Here is a 14,561-nt window from a genome sequence, read left to right on the forward strand (position 1 = left end):
CTGTCAGTAACTATAGTGTGTCAGTGCTGCTTGTGTCTAATGGTCGTTAGCTGGCACGCCACCCGAGGGGCGCTTTTGGTTGGCGTTTTTCGTTGAGGTCCAAAACTGTCGACACTGATGTCTTGCCTGCTTCCCTTTCAGAGAGATGTGCGAGAGGTGTACAAATTTATAGAGCTTGCCCTCGTGCTGGACCAAGCCATGGTAAGCACCATCGAAGTGCCACTCATTATTAATGCGAAAGAATTAACTGTCCTATGGAGCGAAGCCAGCGTTGTCTGTAGCAGCGAAAAACTGCACCTAAATGCCATTTGTACCAGCGAAATACTGCATATCGATTTCCATTGGCTGAGCGAAACGACACCTAAATTCCCATTGACTGCGACGCGTCATGTGGCTCCATAGCAACGTCGTCATCATTACTAAGGAGCCAGCTGAACTGCTAGCGGTGCAGTGGGAGGGGGGGACGCGGGTATGCATAGGCCTGACGTTGCACTTTGAGGTCTAACGTCGTCAACCGGTATGCGCAGCTGTTTGATGGGGGGGGGGGGACGCGGATATGCGCTGGCGTGACGTTAGGTCTAATGTTAGGCCTAGTGTTATGATTTGAGGCCTAACGTCGTTATAACTGGTACCCGCAGCTAGGACGATGATGATGATGAGAGGACACGTAATTTCAGCTCGCACCGTGCCGAGCTTCGCACTCCCGCCACTGCTTCACCCAGTGGTGCAGCAGTCACCAGCGAGCTAGGGTAGTCTGCGCGGTGCACTGCTGCACTCCCTGCCAGCACTGCAGCTGCTTCTGCTCCTCTCGGTGCTGAGGAGCGTGGTGGTGCCTGAAGCATTTATATCAGCGGCAGCCGCAACCTCGGCAGTAGCGAAACGTGACCGTCCACACCAGTACGCCGCAGACGAACTAAGGGAGTGGAAGAACGACATTAATGCTTTCGCATTCACAACTCATAAGGAATGCTTAGGTGTCCTTGTTATTTTTTTGTGTGTGGCAGAAAATCATCCTAGAGGTTATATATGAGGTGTGTAGAATGGCCCATTCTTAAGGTGTTGTGTGGAGGTATAGCAAAAGCTCTTTTTTTTTCCATTTTTATCTGGAGAAATAGAACAACATTAATATGTTCCATGGCTACGGTTCCTTGTTTTTGATGTTTGTCCCGGGTGAAATTCGAAGGGTGCTTTTTTGAGTTTGCTTTTGTTATCAGAAATCCGGCGTCTATCGAATTTTACTTTCCATAAATTTCCAGTTCTCCACTATTGGGTGTTTATCAGATTTAATTTTATTGTATTGCCAGTTCTTTGAAGTTATATAATATTATGAATGAGAAAAAATAATGTACACAGACAAACGCATAAGAAATATAGAAAAGCATTTTAGTTGTGAGCACAAGGTGTTTATGGCAGATGGGCCCCTTTTGGATGCTAGCATTGTTGAGAGGAAGGCTTGTAAGCCTCAGCTTGCATTACAAAAGCATTGGTCACTGGGCAGAGTAATTTGTTTTTTGCAGCTTTTGCAGTACTTTCTTCAATGAAACAATGATACACTCTGCTTTCAGTTCGATGCACGCAATAGCACGAAGTCGGAAGTGATGAGTGATGCCATCCAAATCGTCAACTGCGTGGACATGGTAAGTGCAGGTCTGAGTTTTCGAAAATGGTCTGTCCTCTTTGTTTTTTTGTAAAGGCTCCGTATTCAGAGTATGTTCTAGTTACCATTTTTGTTGGCAAGTCATCCCCTCGTATGCCACAGCAGTGATGTGATTGCTGCGCCAATTGTGCCAAACTGCGCCAGGGGGCTAACCCTGCTACATCCTGCTACATTTTTCCAAAATATGGGTAATCTGCACCAAGCCTGCACCAAAAAGACTTTTGGTTGCCTTTCAAAACCGAAACTAAGCTGAGCACCGTAATTGAGCTTGCGTGTGTTATGTGGCACAAGCGGCCGACCGACACAAAGTACCCTGCATCAATTGTCCATCCTGTCTTGCATGAATTTTCCGCCGTCTCGCACCTCGTGCTGTCGTCGTCTTGTGGGTCTCGTCTCGCATCTTTTTTTAAAAATATTTTCAGCGATAGACGCCGGTGTGTGCGGATGCTCCGAAGCTAGCGTGACGGGTACCAGCCATGCCGTCATGCTGTGAAACGAAACCTCGTTTTTGCGCGGCGGGAGTTACTTTGTGAGCTGAAGCACTCGCTCCTAAAAGCAACAGGCGTGGGAAAACTATGTTTGGTTCCTACCTTCCAGTCACCCTGGTCGACGTCGGGTGTTGCCGTTATCACGTCGCTGCACATATGGCGCTCTCTAAAATGAAACTAAGTACTGCCGCATGTTCAACAACATTCCTGTTCTTGTTTAAATCATACGTTACTACAAAAATCCCTCTTTAACTCAAAGACTGCTGTGTCGAAGTATTTATTACCTAAGTTTCTCTCGATCGGCTTTCTTTCGAGCGGGACCCCAGTACGTGAAAAATCTGCCGCGATAAGGAAGTTGGTGAAGAGAAGTGAGCTAAAGCAAAGAAAGCATTGTCTGCGCTGAACCCGCACAGCGCGCTTCTTTGTTTCGAATTCAGTCGTTGCACAAAGCAATCCAAAATCTTTTTGACCCTGACTTGTGATGTCTGACATCGATGCACTCTGGTTCTTTTTTTTTTTTATGTGTGTTTAGCTTGTACCTTGCTCGCCTGCCTGACAATAACGCGCCGGACTTTTTTTAGTTGTACGCTCGACAGTTCCGTTCCGCGGTCGGAACGGCGAGCGGCCGTTCCGACCGCTCGCGCGACAAAGCACGCGCAACTGCAAGCCTGCTGAAGTTGCCCTCACGTGTTTGCGAACTTCATTGCACGGCAGAGGCACCATTCTGGACGCTTGCAATTCATTGTTTTACGTTTGCTTACTTTTGACGAAAATTTGGCACGTTGGGAACGAGTAAAACGTTGGCAAGAGGTTTTGCGGAATCGTTCGGCAACGCTCCAGCATTGTACACTTGTGGGATGTCTTAGCAGTAAAAGCACAAGCTGCGAGTTCCATCACAGCACGTCACATTAGAACACTACACAAGTCACAACACAAAGTGCCCTTCATTTGTACAGCACTTAAAACGATTATATTTATTTTTATAAGAATATCTGCTCCAAAATCTACTTTTTCTGCTCCGAAACTCTCTTGGCACCTCCAAAAGCCACTTTCGCTGCTCCAAAGCACTGTTTTGGTTGCTCCAAAGGCCACATTTGCTGCTCCAAAACTCTGCTTTGGTTGCTCCGAAAAGTGCTCCAAAATGGCTTAGGCCAGTCACATCACTGCACAGGCATTTGTACATTCCGTGTAAGACCTGGTCTATTATCACCAAGGTAGAAAAAATTTATGAAATTACATTAGTAAGTGATAAAAAAAGTAATTCCTACATCACCAAACGTTTACCAACAACACACAACCAAAATGGGAACAAAAAACTTATAGTGATCAATATTTTCATTCCTAACTATCTCAGTATTCGAGACTGAATTTCATTCATAACTATCTCAGTATTCGAAACTGATACCTGCTGATGAGAACCGTAAGGTCACTTTAGTAACACCTGAAGTTGAGCCAGTTGATAGGATGTAGTAAGAAATACAAACATTTAATGTATCTTAGTCCTTTGGATAAAGTAGGGAAACAGAGTGCACAACAGGACGCAAATATTTCTTCTTAAAATCAATTAAGTATCATTATTAATGATAATTAATCAGCGGTACTTACTAAATATAGCAGCAGTGTCATCGTTTCTCGTGACGCTCTTGTTAGGTTACGCTCATATAGAAGCTGGGTCCTATAATACCGTGGGCTAAAACAGAATGAAACAGACAGCGACAGAAAATGTCCACACATGTTCAGTACCGATCTAGTACTGTGTACTTTCGGACGGTCGTCTGCTTTGTGCCCTTTTCGTGTCTATTACGTCCTTAAAACCACTAGACACGCACATGTCCCCTGACACATCTGCTGTCTGCTTTATGCCGTTTTCGTGCCTGTTACTTCACGTCCCTAAAACCACTGGACAAGCACGTGTCCCCTGACACATGTGCTGTGTCCCGTGCAGTACTTCCGGACGGTGAACACGCGTGTGTCCATTGTGTACCTGGAGACGTGGGCCACGGGGGACCAAGTGGAGCACACCAACGACATCCGCCAGGCTCTGCTCAACTTTGTCGACTACTCTTCCAAGAACCTGTACAAGCAGGCCGTCGACGCCACCCACCTGCTCACGTGAGTTCCTTCGCCTGAATCCGCTCCGGTTCGTGCTGCTCCGCTCTGCTCTGCAGCGCTCCACTCTGCTCTGCTCCACCCCGATTCGGGCGCACATCTGCTTGTTTGCACCAGCATCTCTTGGTGGTTGCCGATAACCGATGAATCTTCCACGGAATCATGTGCAGCGGCAAAGTAGCAAGACTGCATTGCAGTTTACAGATGTGCATCTGGTGCTGCATGTATACTGGAAGCTACACATCAGGCAGCTCTCTGCCTGGCTAGATAGAAACATGGTGCAACATATAGGAACCTCTAACCAAATCTTGTAGTAGTAAGTCCTGACAAAGCTCCCAGATATTTAGTTTCAGTTTTTATTTTCACAATGTACTGCAAAAGGAGTCTGCTTGACTAACATGTCAAGCAGTCGTCAGCGTGTTTTTAACACAAACTGTGTTAACGCCGGGAATCCCTGGGTAAAAGCATGGCAAACCCCTCCGTAAAACCATGACGATATGTGTCACACAGCTTTCAGGGAAAAATCTATACAAAAGAACAGGTAATTGAGAAGCAATAGTGATAAACTGAGAATAAAAAATGAAATTCTGAGCATCCCCCAACACAAATCGAACCCAAAATTTAAGGATTCCTATCCCGGCACTCTACTACTGCCCGTAAAAAGTTATCTACCTTGCTACACCATGGGCGGGAAGTGTAGGGGTAACTATACGACCATGCCAATAACTATGTCACATGATTTGAGAGAGTGAAGAAATGAGTGAAACCAACATGGTATACCGACTTTTTACTTGTCGTCCCTGTTGATATTTGCCGGGATTATTTTGTCGGTACACACGACGTCGCCTCCTGATGCGTGGCTTGTAGGGATGTCGCGAACCGCCCCAGGTTCGATATCGAAAGGTTTCGATATTTGCGAAGCGAACTGAAGTTCGATTTCGAAAAATTTCGATATTTTCGTATTGACCGAGGTTCGAATTCGAAAAATTCGCAACTTTCGATCGCAGTGAAGTTTCGAATTCAAAAAGTTTGAAACTTTCACGGTTTCTAAAATTTCGGATTCGAATATTTCGAATATTTTTTTACTTCAGGTTCGATAAATTCGAAGATTTCGAAATTCTTTGGAAATAAAATTCGAAAACTTCGAACGCTTCAAATTTTTATAGACATGAAGTTCGAACAATTCGAAGATTTCGAATTTCTTTCTGCATAAAGTTCGAAAAGTTCGATGGTTTCGATTTTCTTTTAACGCTAAATTCGAAAAAAAAAAAAAAAAAAAAAAAACTTTGAAGATTTTGAATTCCTTTCTAGCCCACGTTTTCAAAGTTCGAAGTCCAGTTTTCAAATTCCTCCACAGTTTGTTTCAAATAACGTTTTCACGACTTACTGGTTTCCACAAAATCAAGTTTAGAAAAGTTAGTGTGTGATATCTAGATTCTGCGAAGTTGGTCAGGCAATTAAATGAGACGACAAGTGTCCCGGATGTGCTGGAATATTTGCCAGTGCAGAGTCACTTGTGACCATAGATCAGTAACTGGGACCGCCAGCCCGGGGGGGGGGGGGGGGGGTCTTTAACCTGCATCACGCAGTAGTGATCACATGAACAGACTGTTTTACGAGACTCATCCAGTTCGAAACGGCCAGGGGCGAGCAGGAGGTTGAGGCTCAGAAAAACCTTGAAGCGACCTGGCAAACCACCTCGCCACCCCCTGCACGCTGCTAGTAATCCGATCGAACGCCGCCCGAGTGACGGTGGCATATAGTAAGTTAAGTTTGTAATTGTCCTGGAGGTTTATTTTCTGGGACGGAGGAATCGCCTCGCAAAAGCCGACACAACTCGAGGTTGAGGAGCGTTCTACTATACAAGTGGCGTCGGAAGAGGAAAAACGGGGGGAAAGAGGGTAGCGAGGGGGGGGGGGGGGGGGTCTTCAGTTCCCTTCCCCCCCTTCCAGATATTTCGGACTGTTAAAGGAAACAATACGGGAAAGAGGGCGTGGTCGAGCTTATTTTAATCTGAAATTATTTATGCATATATATCCCTACTGTCGCTCAATTCACTCCATAAAAGTTGCGTAGATGGTCATTGTTAGAAACTCGTTGTCAGAAGGCACTACTCGTCACATGCTTAGTGGTTCGAAAGTTCAAAGCTATGTCTTTTCGACCTAAATACTTGTGCCAATAATAATAAAAAAAAAAAAAAATTAAAAAATTAAAAAAAAAATAAATGCAAGAATAAAAAGCTGAAAAAAAAAACTATCAAGAATTCGCCGGAAGTGTTGTATTCTTGCATATTCAGAGGTTCAGAACTTCGAAACAAGTTTCTTTTACCAAAATGTGTACAGGCTAAAAGAAACACGTCCCAAAAACGTGAAGCGAAAAAAAAAAAGTTTTCTTTTAATGACGTGCTGAACTTGAACACTCTTAGAAATCTTCTCAAATAAGTTAATTTATTCCTTAACGTGAAAAAACAATAAATACATTATTTTGTATTCTGCAGATGGCAATGATAAGTACTGTATGTGGTGTTAATTTAAATGCGATACCTCAAACAACTTAGACAAAAATAGATATCAAGTTTAGGGCATAATTGCATGTAGATACATGTTTGGACATTTCTTCGAAACTCACGTTGAATAACAATAATCACATCTTAAGACGGCACTTACCTAGGCTATACATAGATCATTCTTAAAAAGGAACGCGAAACAGAGACACCGCACCTAGAAACTTTCAATCATGTCACCGAGTACTACCGCTCGCAGCGCAAAAAGTACCCCCCACCCCACAAGGACTTTAACAGGCAAGAGGCCTCCGAATGGAGAAAACTCCAGACTCACTCTTTCCCTAACCTCCTTCACCTTCATCGATTCTTTCCTGACAGGTACCGGAGTGTATGCCCGGGCTGTAAATCCCCTGAACCCTCCCTCTACCACTGTACTTGGGCATGTCCTTCCCCTGTCGGGGTAGGAGTCATGCCCGTTCCTAACCCCACTACAACTTCCTGGGAGGCCGCTCTACTCAGCTCATGCCCCGAGCGGCAGCGAGCGCTGCTCGAACGGGCTAGACGGGTAGCGGTGGCCTGCGGGGCCTTGGACTTGGGGACCTGACCCGGGGGGCGTCATCACTGAACATACTGAATTAAAGTTTTTACCACCACCACCACCATCTCTACCATAAATAGCTTCGGCTACAGCGCGCTTCAAATCTGGCACAAACGATAATCGTCAAAAACCCGTCGTCCTTTCTCGCTTCTTCGGGAATTTATTTCTTTAAAACTAAGCATGCCAGAACATTGAAACAAACGGCATTGTCTTTCGTAAGGAACGCAGCACCGCGTGTAAAAGTTAGAGAAAAACATATTACGAATGTACCTCACTACTTGAATTCAAATGAAACCGTCCGCCGGTCATTCGAAGTTCGACGAACGTCGAACTTTTACCCTAAAAGTTCGAAGTTCGTCGAACTTCTGACTTTTCAGGATTCGAAAGTTCGAAGCATTTCGAATTCTCTTGATAAATAAGTTCGAAAGTTCGAAATTCATCGAATTTTTTGGTCAGTCAAGTTCGGAAGTTCGACAAGCATCGAACTTTGAGGCGGAATAAGTTCGAAAGTTCGTAAAAGATCGAATTTTTTAGCGTAATAATTTCGACGGTTCGAAAAACGTCGAACTTCTTAACTTAACAAGTTCGAAAATTCGACTTCTGTCGAATTTTACGATGTAAACAATTCGAAAAATCGAAATCTTTTGAACCTTTCGAACCGCTTGATTCGATCATCGAAACTTCGATTCGAAAAAAGTTCGCGGCATCCCTAGTGGCTTGAAGCACACGTGTCACAGACTAACGTTTTTTTCCACAATGTCCAGGGGGCGTCACTTCCCCAGCCGAGAGGTGGGCATGGCCATCCCGGATACGGTGTGCACGGCCAAGGCAGTGGGCATCAGCCAGGTGAGAACGGGGCACCCTCGATTTTCCTCAACACACTATACTACACAGGCAACTTGGCAGATTACGGTGCCCTGCCAGGAACGCCAAGCAGTAAAGTTAGCTCGGGCGACCAGCGCTCTGTCTGTAAAATGTTCTCAGTCTCTCTCTCACACTCATAGGATATGAGGGACTTCTCTTAAAGGGCAACTCCGCTTCATTTTTGGTTTTGAAAAAACAATGCAGTCCTCTTCAGTATCGCCTAGGAAGACAACACGTGAAATGTTACGACGTAGTTCTGTCTAAATGTTTCTTAAACGATCCGGCAAACTTTGCAACTTGCCAAGTTGCCGAAATCGGCTGACTTGAGCGGGCGAATTCAGGCGCAACCAGCAGCGCAGTCAAGGCTACGGCATGGGCGGAGCCAACTTTGAGCTAAACGTCATTATCATGGCCCCCTTTTGCTTGTTTTTACTTCTCCGGGCGAGCATAGCGCATGACGTCAGCAACGTTTCCTCTCGGCGCTCAGCGGTGTCCACGTGATTGGTGTAACGCACCTGCGCAGCGCGTTTCTTGGGAACCGTTTGGCCGCCCGCCGTGGTCCAGCCGATACCGCCGTCTTCCGCGTCACAACCGCCGTCGTCGTCTCGCCGATTGTGATTATTGTCTCGGAGTTTCGTCCACACTACGGACACCACGTGCGCAGACTTATGCCGCAGTTGTGCAGACGTCGTCGAATGCCGTAGACACCAAAACGTGGTGAGAGTGCGGTGCAGACGACACTCCCACCTGCCACACGCCCGCCCCAATCCCGCCCGTCGTTGGGCCGAGGATCACGTGACATCTCGTACCACGTGATGGCCATGTACTTGACGACCCGAGGCCAATGTTGCCGGGTGGAGCCGAAGTTTCGGTTTCCGCTCGTGTTTAAAATGAAATTTAAAAATATATATCTCATTTTTCGCGAAGCAAACGACGTAGTGTGTTTTACTAGGGCTTTTTAATTCCAAATCAATCATTATCCCGAAATCTTCAGAATTGAGCGGAGTTGCCCTTTAAGGAGCTCAACAAAAAGTAATCTTAGACAGCTTTGCTGGCTCGTCTACTTAACATTTTAGTATGTTGGTGTAGTAGAAGGAAGCTGAAATCAAGCACTCGACAGCATTGCCGGTCACAGAAATATTTACGCGCAATTCACTTCAGTTTGAACGCCCCTCTCGTCTTATGTGTAGTACTGCCTTCGACGTAGAATAGAGCAGTCATTCTTTTTATGAGAAATTGAAGTTACAATCAAGTCAAGAAAGACTGCACACTGACCTTCATGCCGATCACGAGTGTAGACGTCGTATGGACATTTGTTGTCAGAAGAGCTTATGAAACTGCACCATATTCATTACTAATTTGCCTATTTTTGCGTGAGATCTGTTCAAATGAGTGCCCGGATCCTGATGGCACCTCTGCTTCTCTCCTGTAGGACACCAACGTGTACGAACCTCATCTGGTGGCCAGTACCGTCACACACATGTTGGGCCATAACCTCGGCATGAGTCACGACGACGGAGGTAGGTCTTCATTGGCCTTCCCTCCTAATCTGCACAAAGAGACTTACATATTATCCAATGTATAAGACACACTTTTTTCCAAAATTTTTGTCGGTGCGTCTTATATGTATATTTCTTTTTCTTTTTGGTGAACTTTGTAGGAACTCCTGTTGACGCTGATTAGTATTTTTTTTAACTATTATGACAGCTCAGTGCAAATGATGCATTATAAATGCGAGTCAACCTCCCAAAACTAGAGTTCTATAACAAAAAAGAAAGTCAAGAAAACAAAAAGAAAAAAGAAAACATGTCGCTTTGCGAATTCTAAAGTCAGGGAGGCTGCGCAAGTCTCGATATTTGCGCAACCACACGTTATGAAGTTTCTTCGCGGCAAGGGCGTGAACATAGGTGCGTCTTATACACAGGTGCGTCTTATATGCCAATTTTTACTTAGAAACTTGCGAAAAGTGGGGGGTGCGTCTTATACACCGAAAAATATGGTATAGCCAAACCCATTTATAACAATCCCACATATAACGACCTATCGGTTATAACGACCAGGTTTTAGGAAATGTATGAATTCAAGGCCCTACCCATTGAAACTGGTCCAGAAAAAACAACCGCTTTTCAAAGCATCATACTGTTACAACAAACATCCAAAGTTAGCTTTCGAAAAAAAAAAAAAAAACTCATTCGTGCAAAAAAAAAAAAAAAAAAGATCAAGAGAGTTACATTTTGGACATGGCACTTCAAAACTACAAAAGCAAAAACGCCCTCCCGAGTCGCATAGTCCGCCGATTCACTACAGTGTTTGCATAATTCTAATGTGCACTTTTTTCGCCAAAATCGGTGCCCAAAACTACATGCGCGTTACAATCGAAACCCAAAACCGAAACTCAAGAAAAACTCAATGCTTGGTATAAGGTGGCTAGCGCCATCGCCATCGTGACCGTTTGTTTAGTTCGTCATTTTGGTATCCGTATCATGCACATTCTCGCGTCTACGTACTCGTGTCTGTCGTTTTAAAATGGGGAAAGGAAAATCCAATAAGAGGTTTTATTTAAACGAAAGGGCATTGCGCTGGCAGAAAAATATAACAACAGAGCAGCACTTCGTGGCCTCGCAATCCCAGCCACCCTATGAGCTCGCAAAGTGTTTGAAAGACAACCCTGCCAGAGGCGACGGCCGCGCACTCGTACATGCGCAAGAGGCAGCGGGGCACTTAAAACGCTTTAAGCCAAAGCAAGTGTTAATTACCTCTGTGGACAGTAAAGAACCATCATCGACTAGTGCACGGCATTTATTTTTGTGTTGGCGTGCGTTTCATAAAATCTGTTCTATGAGGTATGTGATCAATCTTTATTATTTTACCTGTGCGGTAGAGTCGGCGGCTATTTACTTTTTGATTATTTGGAAGCTAATTCTATGTGCGCGTTAGATTTGGGGGCGCGTTAAAATCGTACAAACAGTTTCTTTAAATAAAGAGCTGGTAGAGTGAAACTACCAATTCCAGTTTCATTTATAATGTGTTTTAAAGGTAAGCCCAGATATAACGAACTACTGATTAAACAACCATTTTTCACAGAACTTTCGCGTTTGTTATGAGTGGGTATGACTGTATTTATTGGGGTTCTTCATTCGCTGGGCTTAGATTTTCGTATGGCAGTTCTAGAGAATTGTCTGCTTTGGTAGGAAAGACTTCCAGCATGGCCTTTTTTATGGGCATGTGGTAAAGCATCATCATTCATTTGTATTGATTGTTACATAGACCCCTTAACTAAGGTTGGAGTAACCTTTTATAGATACGTTTTTGGAGGATGTGACTTCTTCGTCTGGTTTAAGGGCTACATAAGCCTAAATTTTAAATTTTTTTTTAAAAATTCATTTTTCAATTTTAAGGTTTTCAGTTTTATAAACTTATTTATACACCCTTACACCCAATTTGATAACCATACGCCAAATAGTTACATTGATATAAAATATTTTCAACACATTGTGAGGCAGTAACAAAGTAAAGGAGTTCAATGTTCAAATGCATTTTTCTCAGTTCCACTTTTTGCTGCAAAATTCATACGAAGGAATTTTTATGTTTGAAGATAAAAGTATTTGGATACCACAATCAAGAGGTTTCTGAACTGAAATTTACTGGGGAATCGGGCTATCTACTTTATTTTGTTTTAAGTTGAAGTCCTCAATGATAAAAAAGTAAGCTTTCAAAAATTGACATAGGACAGATATGCATCTCATATTTTGAGGTAATAACTCTTCCTGAAATATATTTATTTAAGTTATTAAAACTAGATAGCCCGAGGTCCCATATCCCCCACTTTATATTCAAGCAGTCAAAGTGATGCTTATTAGCTTCATTTGAATATCATAGATTACTTAATGAAAAGTGACACATCATCTTATGCAGGTATGTAAATTTGTCCTAGGGAGCTGTAAGTTTGCACAGTACACCTACATCTGAAGCTAAATCTCCCCTGAAAATTTCATTTTGAACACTTGAGTAGTTCAAAAGTTTGACCTCTGTTTCAAACAGTCTTCACTTTATCCGAAGTGTGAAATCTGACCCAGATTTCCAAAAAGGAGGGATGTTTTTTTCACACTATTAGTTATTGTGTGGGGAAGCTGATTGGCAGTGTGCAAAAATGGCTTTCACTTCAGTGCATCCACGCCGTGTGGCAAAGTAGGTTAACCAAACCTTTTCTGTGGAACCTAAGTTGTGCTCTTTGTTTTGTGTGTTTAAGAGTGATAAAAGTGCCAAGTTATTTATACATCTAAGAACATAAACATTTCCAAAATGGTCTGCATGTTCTGTGAAGATGTTAATCAGTCTTGAGCATTCTTGAGGCTCTTAGTTACTCTCTGCCTACTTAAAGGAGCTTTCTACTGTTTAGATAATTTGATATTAATTAATATTTAATCTATAAAGTTTTACACAAAAAAAAAGTCAAAACACACAAAACGCAAGTGCCAAAAATCCACTTGCGGTTGCCATACTGGTGCCACATATTGGAACGATCCTTAATTTAAGTTAACGTGAACCGACCTCCTCATTTTATGCAATAACTACGGGGTCAAGGGGGTTGGACAGGAATTCTTAACCTAGTTTGGTTTCCTTGCACCCACAGGGAACTGCCAGTGCCAGGATTCCTGGGGATGCATCATGGCTCCAGGAATTTTGTGAGTCGGCAACACCGCGCCCGGGACATCTCTGCGGCGACGACCCCTCATTGTCCCATCGTCTCCCACGTCTTTTGCAGAGGCACCAACCACATTCAGCCATATCATTTCTCGTCGTGCAGCCTCGAGGAGTACATCAACGCGCTACGGATTGGGCACGGCATCTGCCTCTTCAATAAGCCAGGACAGGTGAGCCTCACCGACGCGCCCCCTCAGCAGAGTGGTCGTGGTGCTCGGCCATTGGCAGCGGACATTTTGAAGTGGCTGCAGTGGTATCGTTATGTCCTCTGTGCACCCCAGCTGGAAGACTTCCGAACCTGTGGTAACGGAATCAAAGAGCAAGACGAAGACTGCGACTGCGGCACCATGGAGGTGAGTCCGCAGCCGCCGAAGGTTGCCACGGTCACTGACGGGATGAAAACGGCTGGAGTTCTTTTGGTCGTACCTCCGCTAGTGTGAGCTTCTTACTCTCGATGACACTTGAGCATCCCGTGAGCTTCGAGCGTGCACGTGCAGCCAATGCACTGCGGAAGGCAACGAGCGCGTAAGGCGGTGCATCCCAAACAGACGCCCTCCCGTTCTCGTCGCACCAAACAATATAGTGAAGAACTGTTTTGTTAGTTTGTCTGTTAATGTTTTTTTTGTAGTGTGGCAAAAATGTTCATGGTCTGCAAGAGAAACTGTTCGGGGGTTTTCTGTTCTGCAGCCTAGAAACGGGGGTGGAAATGCTGCACCGATTATGCCATTGTGCGCCAATCCACTTTCGCTGTGCTGTCCTGCTCTCAAGCACAAGTGTTGCACCAAAACTGGCGTTTCTAGCCTAGTAATTTCTGAGGAAGTTTCTGCATGGACTGCAAAAGCCCCTGAACATTATGTGCTGTTGAAAAAAAATGAAAGCCGTTTACAACTCCCTGTAACGCCGAATTGGAGTGCAGCTCTTGAGGAGGAACGAGTAGGGAAGGGTACTGAGGGGGGAGGAGGAGGGAAGGGTATTGAGGGGAGGGTAGACCCCTCCTCCTTCTCATCCTCCTCCCCTCATTCTTGAACATGCTCCAGGGGGGTCACTGACCTCGGGGGAAGGGGGTCACGTGGCCTGGGGGGAGGGAAGTGTCACGTGACTTCGGGGGGGGGGGGGGGGGGGGGTCACGTGACCTCGGGGGTTCACATGACCTTGGGGGTGACCTTTGGGGGGTCACGTGACCTCGCGGTTACGCCGACGGCGACGCCGCTCAAGCCGGAAACGGGCCCCTAAGAGCTGCGCTCTAAAACGTAACGGATTCTTGGGTAGACCTTGGACTCCATCTAAAGCTTGGCTAGAACTAAGGGTTTTAAAATGCAAGTTTCTTATCATAGCATGACACTAAGCTTCAATCCAGAATTACAAATTTTGCCTCGATCTGCCTGCAGGAATGTGCCAAGGGCGATCCCTGCTGCGACCCCATCACATGCAAGCTGCGCGTCGAAGCGAACTGTTCTGCGGGGCCTTGTTGTGAGAACTGCAAGGTCAGTACCCGACACCCATCCACATCATCATTCTTCGTTGGCTCTGTTGCCCCTCTGTGAAGCCCTACACCAGAGTACTTCTAGTGTTTAGACATTTGGAGAAATGCAGTGCACACCTCTTTCCTGGCATCTTTAAGAGCACTATGTCATGCCT

At 44.9% G+C, this 14,561-nt stretch overlaps 1 protein-coding gene across 2 annotated transcripts in view; it reads left to right on the forward strand.

Moving 5' to 3' along the window:
• Nucleotides 1-14,561, forward strand: part of LOC8053367 (disintegrin and metalloproteinase domain-containing protein 11) — a 70,302-nt gene that overhangs the window by 22,724 nt on the left and 33,017 nt on the right. For both annotated transcript variants that reach the window (XM_042294015.1, XM_040207692.1), the window contains 9 exons: nucleotides 142-201; nucleotides 1,566-1,637; nucleotides 4,091-4,257; nucleotides 8,120-8,201; nucleotides 9,652-9,739; nucleotides 12,853-12,904; nucleotides 12,985-13,093; nucleotides 13,205-13,276; nucleotides 14,312-14,407. In XM_042294015.1, coding sequence (XP_042149949.1) covers nucleotides 142-201; nucleotides 1,566-1,637; nucleotides 4,091-4,257; nucleotides 8,120-8,201; nucleotides 9,652-9,739; nucleotides 12,853-12,904; nucleotides 12,985-13,093; nucleotides 13,205-13,276; nucleotides 14,312-14,407 — 798 coding nt within the window. The remainder of the gene's footprint in view (nucleotides 1-141; nucleotides 202-1,565; nucleotides 1,638-4,090; nucleotides 4,258-8,119; nucleotides 8,202-9,651; nucleotides 9,740-12,852; nucleotides 12,905-12,984; nucleotides 13,094-13,204; nucleotides 13,277-14,311; nucleotides 14,408-14,561) is intronic.

The sequence above is a fragment of the Ixodes scapularis genome, unplaced genomic scaffold (assembly GCF_016920785.2).
Source record: "Ixodes scapularis isolate PalLabHiFi unplaced genomic scaffold, ASM1692078v2 PGA_scaffold5__190_contigs__length_132052651, whole genome shotgun sequence".
Taxonomy (NCBI): domain Eukaryota; kingdom Metazoa; phylum Arthropoda; class Arachnida; order Ixodida; family Ixodidae; genus Ixodes; species Ixodes scapularis.